This window comes from Loxodonta africana, chromosome 11 (assembly GCF_030014295.1).
Source record: "Loxodonta africana isolate mLoxAfr1 chromosome 11, mLoxAfr1.hap2, whole genome shotgun sequence".
NCBI classification, from domain to species: domain Eukaryota; kingdom Metazoa; phylum Chordata; class Mammalia; order Proboscidea; family Elephantidae; genus Loxodonta; species Loxodonta africana.
In genome coordinates, this window is record NC_087352.1 from 10,596,254 (window position 1) to 10,617,707 (window position 21,454).

At 39.2% G+C, this 21,454-nt stretch overlaps 1 protein-coding gene across 1 annotated transcript; it reads right to left on the reverse strand.

Moving 5' to 3' along the window:
* Window positions 1-20,098: 20,098 nt before the first annotated feature.
* LOC100663111 (vomeronasal type-1 receptor 4-like) lies at window positions 20,099-21,254 on the reverse strand (the record flags this gene model as incomplete). Its single annotated transcript, XM_023543143.2, has 1 exon — window positions 20,099-21,254. A coding segment is annotated over one exon (846 nt), but the record flags the coding sequence as incomplete, so codon positions are not given.
* Window positions 21,255-21,454: the final 200 nt, after the last annotated feature.

A 21,454-nucleotide genomic window follows, 5' to 3' on the forward strand; every position in this document is an offset into this window, starting at 1 on the left:
GATCCTCATATTTGATCTTACCCTGAGAGACTCCGCTGTGCACACATGCCTCCTCACCCTTGGCCCAGCCACAGCATGGACAGAGCTGATGTTGATGAGGCAGGTCAGCACTTGTCCTGCCCGGTATTCCTACACAACCTCCAGTCTGCATTCCTTTCCTGTTAGATACCCATCTGTCCTGTTCTTGCCCTGAGCTTAAACCTAAGGGAGCACTCACCTGGCTGTTCTTTGCTCCAGAGCTCCATGCAGAGAAGTGTCATTCAAGATGAGCCTGGGACATCTGAGGTCATAGTTATAGGGACAAGGTTCCTGGACCTGGTCTCTCCACAGAGATACCATTATCATGTCACCTGCAGGACAAGTGACAGTGTCTGCATGGGGAGGCTGGCCCATCTCCAATGAGGAACAATTTTTATCTCCAGTTAAGTCATTGTGAGCCACCACTGGTGATTAGTGACAACTCTTGGCCGTTAATTAGAAGATCCTAATGAGCAGCCCAACAGCTGCTACAGAAAGTATTCTATGTTCCCTGTGGGAGAATCCAAGTTCAGAATCAAAGTTCCATCAAGGGAAGAAGGGTAACTTGAATGTTGGTTGAGGGTTCCCTTTACTTTAGTTCCAGTTGCTTTTTCACATTTCCAAAATCATCCTGAGCTGATGATTGGTCCATACCGAGCATCGCCATTTGATCTGGAGTCTGATCTCTCCCAGGACTTTAAATCTGCAAGTCTTGCTCTTGTGGCCACAGGTCTTTTTATTCCCAGAATGAGTCTGGAGTTGAAGCCCCCTCTATGCCACCTCAGAATATTTCTGAAATACAAAAAATGGGGGTCATTACAGCTGTTCATAAATTCTACATACATAAAATATCTCTATTACGGTACCCTTGACAAAATTTGTGATTTTTTTGGCCTTTATTCTTCACATATAAAATCCTGAACTGGTTTTAGTTTTTAAGTGGCTATTTTAGACATATTTAAGATTTGAATCATGAAATAATTATAAAACTGTCTCTGGTCATATAACAGTTATCCCCCAGGAAATGATATATCAATGTTTACAAATGTCTGATCCTGACTTTTTCTTTCTGAACCTCCCTGCCAGAGGTCTAGACTGACCTGATTCTGTCCCTGTTCAGTTCAGTAAATGTTTCTGTCTCCTGATCCCTAAGGACATCTGACTATCAGCTCCTCTCATATTATTAAAAATTATAACAGTCTAAACTCACACCTGATAAATGGAGAAAAGATTGAAGTTGTCAAGACTTCATTTTACTTGGATTCACAATCAACATGCATGGAAGCAGCAGTCAAGAAATCAAAATACACATTGCACTGGGCAAATTTGCTGCAAAAGACCTCTTTAAAGTGTTGAAAAGCAAAGATGTCACCTTGAAGACTAAGGTGCACCTGACCTAAGCCATGATATTTTCAATCACATCATATGCATGTGAAAGCTGGACAGTGAATAAGGAAGACCAAAGAAGAATTGAGCCTTTGAGTTGTGGTGTTGGCAAAAAATATTGAAAATACCATGGACTGCCAAAAGAATGAATAAATTTGTCTTGGACGAAGTAGAGCCAGAATCCTCCTTAGAAGTGAAGAAGGCGAGACCTTGTCTCACATACTTTAGACATGTTATCAGGAGGGACAAATTCCCTGGAGAAGGACATCATGCTTGGTAAAGTAGAGGAACGAGAAAAAGAGGAAGACACTCAACAAGTTGGTTTGACACAGTGGTTGCAACGATAGGCTTAAGCATAACATCAGTTGTGGGGATGGCACAGGACCAGGCAGTGTTTCATTCTGGTGTACATAGGGTCACTATGGGCCGGAACCAACTCTATGGCATCTAACAACAGCAACAATAAAAAACTCATAGGCAAATGTTCAACCTTTCTTTCTGCTGAAAATTTTAAGCCTGATTGACCGGGAGAGGATCCACTAACTCAAGTCCCCGATCAATTGATCCTTCTTGGAGGAACTTTCCTTTTGCCTCAAGTCAAAACATTTCTCTATATTGTTCGCCTAGGAAAATTCGTAAGCGCTTCTAAAAGAACCAATACTATTTTTATTTAGATCTGTGTGTAGTCTTACTTTTTTTTTTTTTTTAAATGAGACAACCTTAGTTGAGAGCTAGGACTGTGACCTCGATTTTGGATATGAAACACGAAAAGCATCAGGCAAAAAGTAGACAGTGGATAATTACCACTGAATTGTTACACAATTTAAATGTATACTTTAGAATCAACCTGGTTTCATTCTTCTCTTGGCTGTAATCTTTATAGAAGCAGAAACCAGGGCTTTCTTTTGCAGTGCTGATGGATGGGTTCAAACTGCCAACCTTTTGTCAGTTCCTATTGTCGTTGGGTTGATTGAGACTCATAACTATTCCATGTGTGTCAGAGTAGAAGAACTGTGCTCCATAGGATTTTCGACGGCAGATTTTTGGAAGTAGATCACAAGTATCACATTCAATGCAGCATAACAGGCTCTATAGTGGATTCATATAATGGATCCTCATTATTTAGTACACGGGTGGGGCAAGCAGCTAATGTGCTAGTCTGCTAACCGAAAAGCTGGAGGTTGGAGTGCATCCACAGGCATCTGGGAAGAAAGGCCTGGCAATCTACTTTGGAAAAATCAACCATTAAAACCCTATGGATCAAAGAATATTTTCTTCTGTGTTTAAACTATTTTTGAGTTCTTATAATAGTGGTCTCATACAATATTTGTCCTTTTGCACCTGACTAATTTCACTCAGCATAATGCCTTCCAGATTCCTCCATGTTCTGATTCATCATTGTTCTTTATTGGTGGGTAGTACTCCACTGTGTGAATATAGCATAACTTATTCATCCATTCATCCGTTGATGGGCACCTTGGTTGCTTCCATGTTTTTGCAATTGTAAACAGTGCTGCAATAAACATGGGTGTGCATATATCTGTTCATGTAAAGGCTCTTATTTCTTTAGGATATATTCCAAGGAGTGGGATTCCTGGATCGTTAGGTAGCTCTATTTTTAGCTTTTTAAGGAAGCACCAAATTGATTTCCAAAGTGGTTGTACTGTTTTACATTCCCACAAGCAGTGTTTAAGTGTTCCAGTCTCTCCACAAGCTCTCCAACATTTACTATTTTGTGTTTTTTGGATTAATGCCAGCCTTGTTAGAGTGAGATGGAATTTCATTGTAGTTTTGATTTGCATTTGTCTGATGGCTAATGATCATGAGCATTTTCTCATGTATCTGTTAGCACCTGAATGTCTTCTTTGCTGAAGTGTCTGTTCATAACCTTTGCCCATTTTTTAATTGAGTTTTTTGTCTTTTTGTTGTTGAAGTTTTTCAGTATCTTGTAGATTTTAGAGATTAGATGGTGTCCAGATTTGTTGTAGCCAAAATTTGTTTGCCAATCTTCAGGTCGTCTTTTTACTCTTTTGGTGAAGTCTTTGGATGAGCACAGGTGTTTGATTTTTAGGAGCTCCCAGTTATCTAGTTTCTCTTCTGGTGTTTGTGCATTGTTAGTAGCATTTTGTATACTGTTTATGCCATGTATTAGGGCTCCTAGCATTGTCCCTATTTTTTCTTCCATGATCTTTATCGTTTCAGATTTTATATTTAGGTCTTTGATCCATTTCGAGTTAGTTTTTGTGCATGGTGTGAAGTATGGGCCTCGTTTCATTTTTTTTTGCAGATGAATATCCAGTTATGCCAGCACCATTTGTTAAAGAGATTGTCATTTCCCCATTTAACTTACTTTGGGCCTTTGTCAAATATCAGCTGCTCATACGTGGATGGATTTATGTCTGGATTCTCAATTCTGTTCTATTGGTCTATGAGTTTGTTGTTGTACCAGTACCAGGCTGTTTTGACTACTGTGGTGGTATAACATATTCTAAAATCAGGTAGTGTGAGGCCTCCCACTTTGTTCTTTTTCAGTAATGCCTTATTTATCCAGGGCCTCTTTCCCTTCCATATGAAGTAGGTGACTTGTTTCTCCATCTCATTAAAGAATGTCATTGAGATTTGGATTGGAATTGCATTAAATGTATAGATCGCTTTTGGTAGAATAGACATTTTTATAATGTTAAGTCTTCCTATCCACGAGCAAGGTGTGTTCTTCCACTTATGTAAGTCTCTTTTGGTTTCTTGCAGAAGTATACTGTAGTTTTCTTTGTATAAGTCTTTTACATCTCTGGTAAGATTTATTCCTAAGTATTTTATATCTTCTTGGGGGCTACTGTAAATGGCATTGATTTGGTGATTTCCTCTTCCATGTTCTTTTTGTTGGTGTAAAGGAATCCAACTGATTTTTGTATGTTTATTTTGTATCCCGATACTCTGCTGAACTCTTCTGTTAGTTTCAGCAGTTTTCTTGAGGATTCTTTAGGGTTTTCTGTGTATAAGATCCTGTCATCTGCAAATAGAGATACTTTTACTTCTTCCTTGCCAATCTGGATGCCCTTTATTTCTTTATCTAGCTTAATTGCTCTGGCTAGAAACTCTAGCAAAATGTTGGATAAGAGTGGTGATAAAGAGCATCATTTTCTGGTTCCTGTTCTCAGGGGAAATGCTTTCAGACTCTCCATTTAGGATGATGTTGGCTGTTGGCTTTGTATAAATGCCCGTTATTATTTTGAGGAATTTTCCTTCTATTCCTATTTTGCTGAGAGTTTTCATCATGAATGGGTGTTAGACTTTGTCAAATGCCTTCTCTGCATCAATTGATAAGATCATGTGGTTCTTGTATTTTTAAATTTATATGATGGATTACATTGATTGTTTTTCTAATATTGAACCATCCTTGCATACCTGGTATGAATCCCACTTGGTCGTGGTGAATTTTTTTTTTTTTTTGATATGTTGTTGAATTCTATCGGCTAGAATTTTGTTGAAAGTCCAGGTCCTTAACTACTATCCTATCCTACATTTAAACCAGCCATCTTGCTTCCTTGGCTTATCATTGAAATTTCAGATCATTTATAGAGACCCTGTTGATCAACCTGGTACAAAAATTAATCCCAAAGGTGTTATGATTTTATTTCCCAAGATATTTTTATCTAATTCAGCAGTATTTTTCTTTGCTAACTATATGTATGTGTGAGTGTATGTAACAGTGTGAATGTGTGTGAGTGTAAGTCTGTGAATGTGTGTGGGTTAAGTGTTCGTATTTCCTGCAAAACTCAATAAGTCATCTTTTTTGTCTTTCTTCTGGCTCCCACATCATTGAGTTAAATATATTTTGACTCATGCTCATAGTCTTGTTGCTGTTGTTGGGTGCTGTCAAGTTGATTTATAACTCTAGGCAACCCCATGTAACAAACCAGAACTGCCCCATAGGATTATCTAGGCTGTAATCTTTACTGGAGCAGATTGCCAAATCTTTCTCATGTGAAGCTGCTGGTTGGTTTCAAACTGCCAACCTTTCAGTTAGCACACAAGCACCTAACCATTGTCTTAATTTTCAAGGAATGCCATAGCAAAATATACAAAGTGGGAGCTTTAAAGAATACAAAGTCATTTTGTTTTCATAGTTCTGGAGGCTAGACGTTTGAATTCAGGGTGTTTAAAGGACCATGTTCTCTCTGTCTGCTGTAGGGGAAGGAAGATTCTTTCTTGTTCCTCCCAGCACCTGGGAGCTCCAGGTATTTCTTTGCCTTCTTTGGGATGTAGACATCTTCACATGGCTGTCTTCTGTGTGTCTCTGCGTATGTCTGCTCTCCTCTTTTATAAGAACAGCACTTGGAATGGATTAGGACCAAATCTATTCCAGTAAGGTCTCTTTAACTGATAACACCTTCAAAGGAAGAACCTATTTCCAAATAAAGTCACACTCACAGGCACCAGGGTTAGACTGTCAACATTTCTTGGGGGACTCAATTCAATTCACAACATCCACTATCTATCCTTAGGATCATTTATCTTTAACACACATTTTGGAAGAAAACAAAAATTTTGAGTCCCATGAGGTGGAGGATCTTACCTGTAACGGGCACTCAAACAAACAGATAACAAAACCAGTTGCCTTTGAGTCATGGTGTCCCCATGTGTGCCAGAGCAGAACTGACGTTTATAGGCTTTCCAGAGGAGCTGATTTGTTCAGAAGTAGATCACCAGTTCTTCCTTTTGAAACACCTCTGGGTGGACTCAAATCACCAGTCTTTTGGTTAGTAGACAAGCACATGAACCTTTTGCACCACCCTGGGACTCACCTTATTAGATATTTAAAAGCGAATGAATAAACCCTGAAGTCTACACCCTTTACCCATGTTTTGCTCTCCAAACCCCAATCCTCACATTATATTTCTCAGACTAGTGGCAACAGCAGTGCAGCAGACTGTCTTCCCTTTCCTTCACAAGAAAACCCAGTCCTACCACTGCTTGGACGATAGGGAACAGAAAGGGAGTCACTTGTGTGGGACTACCACAAGTCATGATGAAGACAAGCTTTGGAGTTATGGTTCAGAAACAAGTAATGTATTATAAATAGAGGGGCAGAAGCAGTCTAAATGTCCATCAACAGATGAACGGATAAAGAAAATGTGGTACACACACACACAAAGGAAAGCTACTCAGCCATAAAGAGAAATGAAGTCCTGATGCACATGGATGAACCTTGAAAACATCATACTGAGTGAAATAAGTCAGTCACAAAAGGACAAATACTGTATTATGTCTCTCATATGAAATAAGCAAATATAGAGAAAGCAAAGATTATTAGCGTTTATCAGGGGTGATGGGGAGGGATAAAGAGGGATTTTTTTCTTAAGGCATTTTTTCATTGAGTTTATGTTAGTTGTGCTGGTATGGTTTGGAAAAGTATAGTGAGAATGGTTGCACAGCTTGAAGAACGTAATCAATGTCATTGAATTGTACACGTAGAACTTGTTGAGAGGGTGCATGTTTTGTTGCGTGCATTTTCACCACAATTCTTAAAAATAGCCACAACTGGAACAAAAAAAAAAAAAAAAAAAAGGAGGAACCACTTGGGGATATGGCTAATTCTTCTTTTGTCACCTCCATCTACCTCATTCCTTCTATTTTAATTGCTAGAACTAATTATTTCCTAACAGCTCCATAAAAAAAAAAAAAGTCCTTTTCATTCCTTCCCCCATCTCCAACTATAAAAACTCTCAGAGAAGAACTCTGGTTGGCCAATCATAGAACCAATCAGAGCATACAGGGGAATGGAGTAATATGATTGGCTTAGACTGCTTCATGTACCTAATCTTTCTTCCTAGAAGAAGTAGGGAAAAGGTTTTTGGCCAGGTAAATTAACAAGTGTTTATTATTGAAGGAACTCTGGTGGCACAGAGGTTATGCACTTGACTGCTAATGAAAAGGTCAGTGGTTCAAACCAGACAGCCACTCCAAGGGAGAAAGATGTGGCAGTCTGCTTCGTAAATCTTACAGCCTTGGAAACCCTGTAGGGCAGTTCTACTCTGTCCCATAGCATCTCCATGAGTTGGAATTGGCTCAAAGGCAATGGGTAAAGGAGCCCAGGTGGTGCAGTGGTTAAGTGCTCAGCTGCTAACCAAAATGTTCGTAGTTCCAACCCCCCAGCTGCTATGGAGAAGGACCTGGTGATCTGTTCCCATAAACATCACAGCCTAGGAATCCCTAAGAGGAAGTTCTATTCTGTTCTCTACAGTTGCTCAGAGATGGTTGGTTGGTTTATTATTGTCTTATTTTGCTAGTGGTTCTGTAACAGAAGTACCACTAGTCAGTGGTTTTAAAGAACAGAAATTTATTTTCTCACAGTTTAGGAAGCTAGAAGTCCAAATGGCACTGGCTCTAGAAAAGTCTCTTTCTCTGTTGTGTCTGGGGAAAGATCTCTTTCAGTTTCTATAGACCTGGTGTTCTTGATTCCTTGGTGATCTCCATGTGTCACGCATCTTCCCTTCTGTTTGTGCTTGTTTCTCTGCGCCTAATCGAACTCAAAAGTGAGTAGATTTAAGATAAACCCTACACTGAAAGGAAATTTGTGAAAGGCTTGATAAGAGGAAACCAACAGGGAAATGGAGGGAAAGAAAGGGAAACTACATAAGGGAAGTCTGTTGATGGAAAAGATCCTGGGTGGCACAAATGATTTGGGCTTAGCCACTAACGGAAAGTTTGGTGGTCTAAGGCAAGCCAGTGGCACCTCGGAAGAAAGGCCTTGGAATCTGCTTCTGTAAAGATTAGCCAAAAACCCATTGTTGCTGAGTTGATTCCAACTTGTAGTGACCCCATGAGACAGTATAAAACTGTTGCATAGAGTTTCCAAGGCTGTAATCTTTACAGAAGTCAACTGACACTTTTCTCCTGAGAACCAGTTGGTGGGTTCAAACTGCCAACCTTTTGGATAGCAGCTGAGAGCTTTAACCAGTGTGCCATCAGGGCTCCTCCTCCATAAAGATAATAGCCATTGAAAACCCTATGGAGCACACTTCTGCTCTGACACACCTTGTGTCACCCCGAGTCAGAGTCGACTTGATGGCAAGTTTTTTTTTTTTTTTAAGGAGAAAGGAACAAGATTATAGTGAGGAAGACCCTTCTCACATTCTGTGCTATTCTTAAGAGGAAGGAGGTTTTCTCTTGGATAGTGAGTGCCTTGTCTTTGGAGAAGTTCAAGCAGAAGCTAGATGGCCCCTTGACAGGGCCGTTAGAGAGGGAAATTGGACTGTCAAATAAGGTATTATTTTGGATGATGCACTTCTCCATGAGAATCTAGACTTTGATGCATATTTACCTCCAACAGCCACTGAATTAAAAGTTTTCTCTCCTTGGTCTTAGAAGAAAGTTATACTTGTGTGTTTCTGTTACTGAACTGGGGGGTCCTGTACAGTGGTTGTACAAACATGAATGAGCTACACCACAAATTCTGGTGTGCCGCCACTGGCAGTTATGACTGGACCACTTTTGGGTGTTTTGTACCTCATAACTTGGGCAAATTAATGGGCAGGTTGATGGGGTGGCCATGGGTGGTGATCCCCATGTCTAATGCTTCTCATTCCCTGTTGATCCCCAACATTGTCATCATCTTTTTGTCACTTCTGGTGACCTCTACAAAGATGTCTGTTAGTGTGAGGAGTTTGTGTGATTGGATGAAGCGATGAGAAGGTTGATGAAATGCCATTAATTGCAGAGTGGAGATGGATTTTGTATCTACATGAAAGGTTGAATTATTGGGCAGAACTACTTTTCTTTAATTTTGGAGAATTTATTTTATTTTTGTTTTTGTTGTTGAGAATGTACACGGTAGTACATACTCCAAATCAAAAAATTTCTACTTGCACAATTCAGTGACATTGATTACATTCTTCTAGTTGTACAACAATTCTCACTCTCCTTTTCCAAGTTGTTTCTCCCCCTTTAATGTTAATTCACCAGGCAACAGCTCTTATGTGTCTTATCTCTCTCTTTGTTAATTTTTATTTTAATTTTGGTGAAAATACACACAGCAGATCATACACCCGTTCATCAGTTTCTACACATAGAGTTCAGTGACATTGGTTACATTCTTCATGTTGTGTCATCATTCTTGCTATCTCTAAGCATACTGTTTTACCACCCTTGACTTAGACTCACTACCTCCTAAATTTTCTTATCTGTGGTTTAAAGTTACCGTTGACAATTTGATCTCATGTAGGTAATTCTTTAAAGAGCCTAATTCTCGTGGTGAATTTTCTTCAACAATTTAGCTAAACAGTTGTTTAGTTTAAAAATGATTTGAAGGGATATTTTCAGTTCATGTTTTGAAGATTTTCTCAGAATGATAGATTTGGGGTTCATCCTGTCTCAATACATCCAGTAAGTCTGGATTCTTTAAAAATTTGAAGTCCAGTTTCATATTTTTTCCCTTTTGATTAAGATTTATCTATAGATTTGTTTATCAAAATGCTCAGTAATTGCAGCTGTGCAATATCCAATTCTTCTGGTCTCATCGCTGAGAATGTGCCTTATCTCTTATGTCTTGTCTCTATCTCTCCAGTGCCTAGCATGAAACCAAAACCAAATCTGTTGCCAAAGAGTTGACTCTGACTCGTGGCAACTTCATATGTTACATAGTAGAACTGAGTTCCATAGTATTTTCTTGACTATAATCTTTACAGAAGCAGATTTCTGGGCCTTTCTTACATAGTGCAGCTGGGTGTGTTTGATTTGCTAACTCTTCAGCTAGTAGCTGAATAATTTGTGCCACCCAGGGACCAGTGCCTAGAACAAGCCAGGCATATAGAAGGTGCATAGGGAAAGATTAAGGAACCTTGATGGTGCAGTTGTTAAGTGCTTGGCTGCTAATCAAAAGGTCAGCAGTTCGAAACCACCAGCCAGTCCTGAAGAGAAAGATGTGGCATTTAAGATACATCTTTTGGTCTCTACTCATCTGGAGCAAAAGAGAGACAAGAGAACCAAATACTCAGAGAAGAAAGTAGTCTAAAGGACTAATAATCTAAACAAACCATGACTTCATCTACCCTGAGTCCAGCAGAACTAGATGGTGCTCCACTACAGCTACTGACCATTCTGATCAGGGCCACAATAGATGGATCTTGATAGAGTGGGAGAAAAATGTGGAACGAAACTCAAATTCTTAAAACGTCCAGATTTACTAGACTGGTTAACAAGAGGACTCCTGAGACTATCACCCTGAAATACTCTTTATATCTTAAACCAAAATTATCCATTGAGGCCACCTTTTAGCTGAATAACAGATTGGCTCATAACATAACAAATACTACCCGTGGGTACTGATCTCTTTTAAAAAATTATATGTGAGACCAAACGGTCAAAATTTACGCTAAAGCAAAGATGAGAAGGTAAGGCAAGCAGGAAAACCAGAGTACTGGAAATAGAATTACCAGAATGGAATGAATGGGATTGACCTCACTTTTGTTCTGTCTCTACTAGTTGCAATTAGATCAATAAGCCAGACTAATCAAAGCCAGTTGCCAGTACAGGTGTGCCCTGTGGCATGGACTAGATCCCTAAACTGTCTGAGCTACTACAGCTCTTCAGCTCTGTGAAAGAATGTCTGGGACAAAGAACTTGGTTTGTCCCTTTGATCTTGGTTTCTTTTTTTAAAATGATAGTATATTGTGTTTAAAGTGAAAGTTCAGACAGCAAAATTGGTTGCCAGTTAATTTCTGCACAAATTATTCTGTGATATGGTTACATTTTCACAATTATTCCTCTCCATTGTCTCTACCACATGGACACCAACACATGGAGTTTCCTGAAATTGAGCAGAGTCAATAATAATGAAGAAGAACCAGACCCAGGAAGATTTCAGCAAAAAAAGTTTACTTTGGGAGGCAGGGCCAACATGGCAGAGTAGTAAGACACTTCCTGTGACCCCCCAAAATAAGTTAATCAATTACATATGAAAATCTAGGAGCCCTGAACATCAAAGGCAAAGTTGAGGAATTGGACTGAGTGGCAAGAGGAGGAAGAGATGGTTCCAGAAGCAGCGAGGAGTTGCCAGACCTGATCTGGTGAGAACCAGCACCCTGCAGGCTGAATCTGATGGTGCAAGCGTGGTGAGGCAAGCAGTGGTGTTTGGGGTCCATTTTCCACATCAGGAGAGTCTACTCACCTCCACAAGCAGTGAAAAGTGGTGCTCAGTAGGCAAAAGATAAGTACGTGTGTCTAATCTACCTTGCGGATTAAAAAAAATACCCCTTTGGGAAAAACCTCTTTCCTGTTTACCTGCTCCCTTCCCACTCTGCACTGGGTCCCAGCCAGTTGCATCCCCTGGGCCAGAAGTATGGCCCATCATGCACCTTGAGCCATTCTCCTGGACTTGGAGAGAGAGCAAATTAAAACAGGGAAAAAATAACCTTCTGGCTCCCCTAATCTGAGAACTCAGGGCAGAAACAGCTCCTTTGTCCAGGCATGGGGATAAGGGGTCCATGGAATTTGAATGCCTTTCACCCCTGCATGACCCTGTTTTGGCCCATTTCAACAGGGTAGGCCATCATTAGCACAGTAGAACAGGGTATATACCTGAAGTCTAACTTTGCCTGTTTCAGCTATATGGTGGAAAGGCAAGTTTGTGACATTTGATACCGATCTGCTTACTAAGCAGGGTCCTCACCTACGCACATCAGGGCCCTGAGGACTGGTGGTTACACCCATGCCACATATCCAAGAATAGGTGGTGCCTCCCAGTCCTTACAATCAACAGCACTGGGTGCCCATAGTCCAGTTGTGAAATGCACCCACTTACATGCTCTAGAGAACAGGGACACACTTTCCTCACAGACAGACACTCAGGGGTGGTTGTCTGCCCCCTGCCTTGCTCAGGGCATGACCTCTACTGCAGCTGGATACCTGTGCCTACAAAAATCACCCCTGCCTGTCTAGGACTGTAGGTGAGAGCCTACACCACACACTTGGTGACTGACTACCTGAACACCTCAGCTGAACCCATACAAGAAAAGTGAATAAACTCCTGGGCTCATATACCTAGCAATAGCTCTAACCACCTGGTGAAAAGACCTTAGAGCTTCAAAAAAAAAAAAAAAAACCAGAGCTTCAAAGGTGCCAATAATTAAACCAGTTCACTGAAGCAGCATATTTAGGCATATCAAAACAAAATGAGAAGCTAGGGCATGGTAAGCAAACATAAAATAAATAAATGCAATAACTTATTGATGGCTCAGAGACAACAGTCAATATGAAATCACTTAAAAAGGCAGAACATGATGACTTCAGCAAGCTCCTAAAACAAAGAATCAGGAAATCTTCCAGAGGAAGATAATATCCTAGAATGACCAGAGGTAGAATATAAAAGATTAATATACAGAACTCTTCAAGAGATCAGGAAGGAGACAGGCAAAATTAGCACAAGCAAAGCAGCACTCAGACAAAGCAAAAGAGGAATTTAAGAGGATTAGAGAAGGCATAATAACAAATTTAATAGGCTTCAAGAATCCATACAGAGACAGCAAAAAGAAATCCAGAAGATAAACAATAAAATTTCAGAATTATACAACTCAATAGAAAGTCATAGGAGCAGAACTGAGAATATGGAAGTCAGAATTAGTGAGACTGAAGATAAAGCACTTGAGAACAACATATTTGAAGAAAAATCAGACAAAAAAATTTCAAAAAATGAAGAAACCCTAAGAATTATGTGGGACTCTATGAAGTGGAATAACATATAAGTGATTGGAGTGCCAGAACGGGGGTGGGGGGGTGGGGGGGTGGGGGGGTGGGGGGTGGGGAGATAACAGAAAATACAGGAAGAATTGTTGAAGATTTGTTGGCAGAAAACTTTCCTGATACCATGAAAGGTGAGAAGATATCTATCCAAGATGCTCATCAAACCCCACACAAGGCAGATTCCAAAAGAAATTCACCAAGACATATTATAATCAAACTTGCCGAAACCAAAGATAAAGAGAGAATTTTAAGAGTGGCTAAGTATAAACTAAAAGTCACCTACAAAGGAGAGTCAATAAGACTAAACTCAGACTACTCAGCAAAAACCATGCAGGCAAGAAGGCAATGGGATGATACATATAAAGCTTTGAAAGAAAAAAAAAAAAAAAAAGCCAGCCAAGAGCTATATATCCAGCAAAACTGCCTCCCAAATATGAAGGTGAAATTAGGACATTTCCAGATAAACAGAAGTTTAGGGAATCTACAAAAACCAAACCAAAATTATAAGAAATACTAAAGGGAGTCCTCCAGTTAGAAAATCAATAACACCATATAATAACTCAAGACTAGAACCCAGGACAGGGCAACCAGATATCAACCCAGATAGGGAAATAACAAAAATAAATTAAAACTAAAATGTTCAAAACGGGGAAACAGACGTCATTATGCAAAAGATGACAACATTAAAACAAAAAAGAGGGACTAAAAATGTAGTCATAGATCATTCATATGGAGAGGAAGTCAAGGCAATATAAAGAAATAAAAGATTGGTTTAAACTTAGAAAAATAGGGGTAATTATTAAGGTAACCACAAAGGAAGCTAACAATCCTACACATCAAAATAAAAAACAAGAAAAACATAAAGACCCAGCTAATACAAAATCAACAACAATGAAGAAGAGGAAAAGAAAACATACAAAGAAAAAAGACTCAGCACAGAAAATTAAGTGGAACAAAGAAACTGTCAACAACACACACACGAACAAACAGAAACTACATAAAAATGACAGCACTAAATTCATACCTGTCAATAATTACAGTGAATGTAAATGGACTAAATGCACCAATAAAGAAACAGAGAGTGGCTGAATGGATAAAAAAAAAATGATCTGTCTACATACTGCCTATAAGAGACACAACTTAGACTTAAAGACACAGACAAACTAAAACTAAAAGAATGGAAAAATATATATCAAGCAAACAACAACCAAAAAAGTGGCAATATTAATTTCCAGAAAAATAGACTTTAAAGCAAAATCCACCATGAAGAATAAGTAAGGGCACTATATAATGACTAAAGGGGCAATATACCAGGAGGACTTAACCATAGTAAAGATTTACACACCCAACAACAAGGCCCCAAAATGCATAAAACAAGCTCTAACAGCATTGAAAAGTGAGATAGACAGCTCCACATAATAGTAGAAAACTTCAACACACCACTTTCATTGAGGACAGAACACCCAGAAAGAAGCTCAATAAAGACACTGAAGATCTAAATGCCACGATCAACCAACTTGACCTCATAAGACATAGACAGAACACTCTACCCAACAGCCACCAAGGATACTTTCTTTTCCAATGCATATGAAACATTCTCAGAATAGAGCACATATTAGGCCATAAAGCAAGCCTTAACAGAATTCAAAACATTAAAATATTACAAAGCATCTTTTCTGATCATAAAGTCATAAAAGTAAAAATCAATGAGAAAAAACAAGGAAAAAAATGGAAACTGAAAAACACCTTGCTCAAAAACTATTGGATTATAGAAGAATTAAGGACGGAATAGAGAAATTCATAGAACTAAATGAGAATGAAAATACAACCTACCAGAACCTTTGGAATACAGCAAAAGCAGTCCTCAGAGGTCAATTTATAGCAATAAATGCACATGTCTAAAAAGAAGAAAGGGCGAAAATAAATTAACTGTACAACTCAAACAAATATAAAGAGAACAGAAAAAGAAGCCCTTGGGCAGCAAAAGAAAGCAAATAATAAAAATTAGAGTAGAATTAAATGGAATACAGAACAGAAAAACAATTAAAAGAGTTAACTAGAACAAAAGATGGTTCTTTGAAAAGATCAAGAAAATTGAAAAAACCATTGGCCAAACTCACAAAAGAAAAGCAGGAAAGGAAGCAAATAACCCAAATTAGAAGTGAGATAGGTGATATCACAACATACCCAACTGAAATTAAAAGAATCATAACAGAATACTATGAAAAATTGTACTCTAAGAAATTTGAAAACCTGGAGGAAATGAACAAATTTCTAGAAACACACAATCTTCCTAAACTAACCCAGAGGTAGAACAACTAAATAAACCCATAAAAAAAGAAAAGATTGAAAAGGTAATTAAAAAACTTCCCTCCCCCCCCCAAAAAAGCCCTGGCCTTGACAGCTTCACTGGAGAATTCTACCAAACTTTCAGAGAAGAGTTAACACCACTACTACTAAAGGTATTTCAGAGCATAGAAAAGGATGGAACACTCCCAAACTCATTCTATGAAGCCAGCATATCCCTGATACCAAAACCAGGTAAAGATGCCACAAAAAAAGAAAATTACAGACCAATATCCCTCATGGACTTAGACGCAAAAATACTCAACAAAATTCTAGCCAATAGAATTCAACAACTTATAAAAAAAAATTCACCATGATCAAGTGCGATTCATACCAGGAATGCAGGAATGGTTCAACATTAGAAAAACAAAGTAATCCATCATATAAATAAAACAAAAGACAAGAACCACACGATCTTATCAACTGATGCAGAAAAGGCATTTGACGAAGTTCAACACTCATTCATGATGAAAACTCTCAGCAAAATAGGAATAGAAGGAAAATTCCTCAAAATAATAACGGGCATTTATACAAAGCCAACAGCCAACATCACCCTAAATGGAAAGAGCCTGAAAGCATTCCCTTTGAGATCGGGAACCAGACAAGGATGCCCTTTATCACCGCTCTTATTCAACATTGTGTTGGAGGTCTTAGCCAGAGCAATTAGGCTAGATAAAGAAATAAAGAGCATCCAGATTGGCAAGGAAGAAGTAAAAGTATCTCTATTTGCGGATGACAGGATCTTATACACAGGAAACCCTAAAGAATCCTCAAGAAAACTACTGAAACTAATAGAAGAGTTCAGCAGAGTATCGGGATACAAGATAAACATACAAAAATCAGTTGGATTCCTTTACACCAACAAAAAGAACATGGAAGAGGAAATCACCAAATCAATGCCATTTACAGTAGCCCCCATGAAGATAAAATACTTAGAAATGAATCTTACCAGAGATGTAAAAGACTTATACAAAGAAAACTACAGTATACTTCTGCAAGAAACCAAAAGACTTACATAGATGGAAAAACATACTTTGCTCGTGGATAGGAAGACTTAACACTATAAAAATGTCTATTCTACCAAAAGTGATCTATACATTTAATGCAATTCCGATCCAAATCCCGATGACATTCTTTAATGAGATGGAGAAACAAATCGCCAACTTCATATGGAAGGGAAAGAGGGCCCGAATTAAAAAGGCATTACTGAAAAAGAAGAACAAAGTGGGAGGCCTCACACTACCTGATTTTAGAATATGTTAGACCACCACAGTAGTCAAAACAGCCTGGTACTGGTACAATAACATATACATAGACCAACGGAACAGAATTGAGAATCCAAACATAAATTCATCCACTTATGAGCAGCTGATATTTGACAAAGGCCCAAAGTCTGTGAACTGGGAAAAAGACAGTCTCGTTAATGAATGGAGCTAGCATAACTGGATATTCATTTGCAAAAAAATGAAACAAGACCCACACCTCAGACCATGCACAAAAACTGACACAAAATGGATCAAATACCTAAATATAAAATCTGAAATGTTAAAGATCATAGAAGAAAAAAATAGAGAAAACACTAGGAGCCCTAATACATGGCAAAAACTGTATATGAAACATTACTAACAATGCGTAAACACCAGAAGAGAAACTAGATAACTGGGAGCTCCTAAAAATCAAACAGTTACGCTCATCCAAAGACTTCACCAAAAGAGTAGAAAGACAACCTACAGACTGGCCAAAAAAATTTGGCTACAACTAATCTGACCACCTTTTAATCTCTAAAATCTACAAGGTACTGAAAAACCTCAACAACAAAAAGACAACTCAATTAAAAAATGGGCAAAGGATATGAACAGGAACTTCGACAAAGAAGACATTTGGGTGGCTAACAGATACATGAGGATATGCTCACGATCATTAGGCACTGAAAAAATCAAAACTACAATGAGATACCATCTTACCCCAACAAATCCAGCATTAATCCGAAAAACACAAAATTATAAATGTTGGAAAGGTTTGGAGAGACTGGAACACTTATACACTGCTGGTGGGAATGTAAAACAGTACAACCACTTAGGAAATCAATTTGGCGCTTCCTTAAAAAGCTAGAAATAGAAGTACCATGTGACCTAGCAATCTCACTCCTTGGAATATATCCTAGAGAAATAACAGCCTTTACAAGAACAGATATATGAGCACCCACGTTCATTGCAGCACTGTTCACAATAGCAAAAAGATGGAAACAACCTAGGTACCTATCAATGGATGAATGGATAAACAAATTATGGTATATTCACACAATGGAATACTACACAATGTGAAACATCTCATAACATGGATGAATCTGAAAGGCCTTGTGCTAAGTGAAATTAGTCACAAAAGGACAAATACATAAGAGCTCAAGAAAAGGTTGAAACACAGAATAAAACATTCTTTGATGGTTACGAGGGTGGGGAGGGTGGGAGGGAGAGGGGTATTCACTAATTAGATAGTAGACAAGAATTATTTTAGGTGAAGGGAAGGACAGCATGCAATACAGGGGAAGTCAGCACAACTGGACTAATCCAAAAGCTAAGAAGTTTCCTGAATACGACCAAACACTTCAAGGGACACAGTAGCAGGGGCTGGGGTCTGGAGACCATGGTTTCTGGGGACTTCTATGTCAATCGGTTTAACAAAGTTTATTAAGAATATGTTCCGCATCACACTTTAGTGAGCGGCATCTGAGGTCTTAAAAGCTAGCAAGAGTCCATTTAATATGCATCAGTTGGTCTCAATGCACCTGGAGCAAAGGAGAATGAAGAACACTAAAGACACAAGGAAAATATGAGCCCAACAGAAAGGGCCACATAAACCAAAGACTCCATCAGCCTGAGACTGGAAGTACTAGATGGTGCCTGGCTACCACCAATGACTGCCCTGACAAGGAACATAACAGTGAGTTCCTGATGGAGCAAGAGAGAAGTGGGGTGCAGAACTCAAATTCTAGTAAAAAGACCAGACTTAATAGTCTGACTGAGACTGGAGGAACCCCAGAGCACATGGTCCCTAGACTCTCTGTTAGCCCCAAACTAAAACCATTCCCAAAGCCAACTCTTCAGGAAAAGATTAGACTGGACTATGAGACATAAAATCATATTGGTAAGGAGTGTGCTTCTTAGCTCAAGTAGACACGTTAGACTAAGCTAAGGAGAGGTGAGAAGGCAGAAGTGGACAGGAACTGGTTGAATGGACACGGGAAAAACACGGTGGGGAGGAGGAGTGTGGTGTCACATTATAGGGAGAGCAACTAGGTTCACACAACCATGTGTGTATAAGTTTTTGTATGAGAAAATGACATGAATTGTAAATTTTCACTTAAAGTGCAATAAAAGTAAAGTAAATAAATTTAATTAATTTTACAAAAAAAAAAAGATGATTTTGCAATTTGGACATAATTTGCCTCTTTCCTATCCTAACCCTTTTCCTCATTTTTACTAATGCATCTTCTTTTAAAAACCAGTTGCCCAGTAAGTAAATTCTTTCATGATCTAACCTTTCCCTACCTTTCCTATCACGCCACAAAGGAGCCCTGGTGGTGCAGTGGTTAAGCACTAGGCTGCTAACAGGAAGGTTGGTGGTTCAAACCCATCAGTTGCTCCATGGGAGAATGATGTGGCAATTTGCTTCCATAATGAAACCTGGAAAACCTTTGGGGCAGTTCTACTCTGTCTTATAGGGTTGCTGTGATTTGAAATTGTCTTGATGGAAACAGGAGTCTTGCCTCACCCCTACCCAAATCCTGTAAGTACTTCTGCTAAAATTTTCTTGCCTTTCGGTAAACTTCAACATGTTTGGCCTTCCTCACCTTGCTACCCCTCCTCTTCCATGCCTTCTTGGCAATAATCTTTATGGAAGCATATCCACAGCCTTTTCTTCTGTGGTGCCGCTGTGTGGGTTCAAACCGCAAACATTTAGGTTAGCAGTCAATCTCAAACTATTTACACGACCCACTTGAATTCTACTTCCCCACAGTGTACAAAAGGAACACAAATTTGCTGATGGTAGATCTTCAGCAAAAACATATTATTACCAAAATAAACTATTAATTAAAAAAAAGAAAGAAAAGACGAAAACAGATGCTCATAAATCTGAATGAAACAAGCCAGCCACAAAAGGACACGTATGTTGTGATCCCACTTACATGAACTATCTAGATTAGGTAAAAGCCTTGGTGGCACCGTGGTTAAGAACTCGTCTGCTAACCTAAAGATCAGCAGTTTGAATCCCCCAGCCACTCTTTGGAAACCCTATGGGGCAGTTCTACTCTTATCAATAGGATTGCTATTTGTTGGAATTGACTTGAAGGCAAAGGGTAGAATGGATAAGAGTATAGAGACCAAAGTTTCTAGGTGGTTACCAGGGGTGGCTGGGTGGGAGGGGGAAAGGAAGTCACAAAGCTTAAGGGACACTGAGCTTCTGTTAAGGGAGATGGAAAAATATGACAATAGTTCATGGCGATGGCTGAGCAACATGATGAACATGTTTACTGTCTCTAAACTGTACATGTGAAGATGGTTGGAATGGCCAATGCATTGTTAACCACATATTTATCACATTAAAAAAATTTCTCAAAAAGCACGGATAAAGTCAAAACAATAATGAAATTTATATAAAATAAAAAAGAGATCATACTGTACTATTTCATATGTGCTTGAATTCTGTAAGACGAATAAATTAACAACTGAGCCTTGTGCAAAAACACACAATTAGGTATTTCGGATAGGATGAGGGGGTTTTGTCTTCCTTATCAAGGCAAAGCAGAGCATGGAGACACTGGAGTCACAGCTCATGAGAACTAAGGGGCTGACAGTTGGGAAACATAGAAATTAGTGCATCCATGTTCAACATCCTCCAAATGAGAGTATAAAAAACATCTATAAAAACTTGGAAGGTGGAGGAGAGGGTAAAAAAAACACAAAGGTGCTCACCAGTATAAGGATGGTTTGGGTGGCTCTGGTCTCAGGGGAAGATCTGGGGTAGACATTGTTCCTACGAATGTGTCGGACCCACTGCTTCTGTCTGTACAGGATGAAAACCATGAAGCCGCTGAACCAGAGCATGAGTCCCAAACACACAATATCAGGCAATGCTATCCATAATGAATATAGGAGGTCTGCAGTTTGGCCATGACGCACAGAAGAACATCGTCCATAGTCTTTTTTGTTTGAGATGGTTTTATTGCCCCAATTGCTAGTCACATTTGTAATATGAATGATATTTACCAGCATGTGGAGGATCCAACACAGGACAATGGAGAAGCCCATGTATTTGGGAGCTTTCACTTGAAGCTCTGCCCACCTGGAGTTCCTGGGGCTGATGGTGATGGCCTGGAAGATACTCAAGAGACAGGTGCTGCCAAAGGACACTCCCCTGCCCACTCTGTGAACATAGAAAACAAGTTTGCATCCAACGTCATTGAGGAAATCTTTCCACCCAAAACCTTCCATAGTCTTTGGGATTCCTTTACAGAGAATGGCCAAGGAGTTGGCTACAGTCAGGTGCTTGAGAATCAAATCTGTGGACCGTAAGCTGCGTTTAGTGAAGTAAAGGAAGGTATACTGGAAAAGAAGAGAAAAGTTCCCCAAGATACCAACTGTAGTCTGTAATAAGAACATCACTCCCAATGCCAAATCCTTGGAGGGAATTCTCCCAGTTCCCAGTGACTGATATTTATCTTCGAGCCAGAGAGTCCTGCACGGGAAGATGAGACATGGGCCGCATGTGTCATGTCAACTGAAACCCCCTATTCTCCACCTACCATTAATTCCCACTTGGGAATGTTGACTTAAAGTTTTTCTTTCATTAGGGTGTTTCCAAGTGTTGGGTGTATGACCTTTAAAAAGCATTTGGAATGTATGCTATGAAGACTGTACATTTGGTAACCTCTTTATTATTCACCAATCAATGACACAGCCACTAC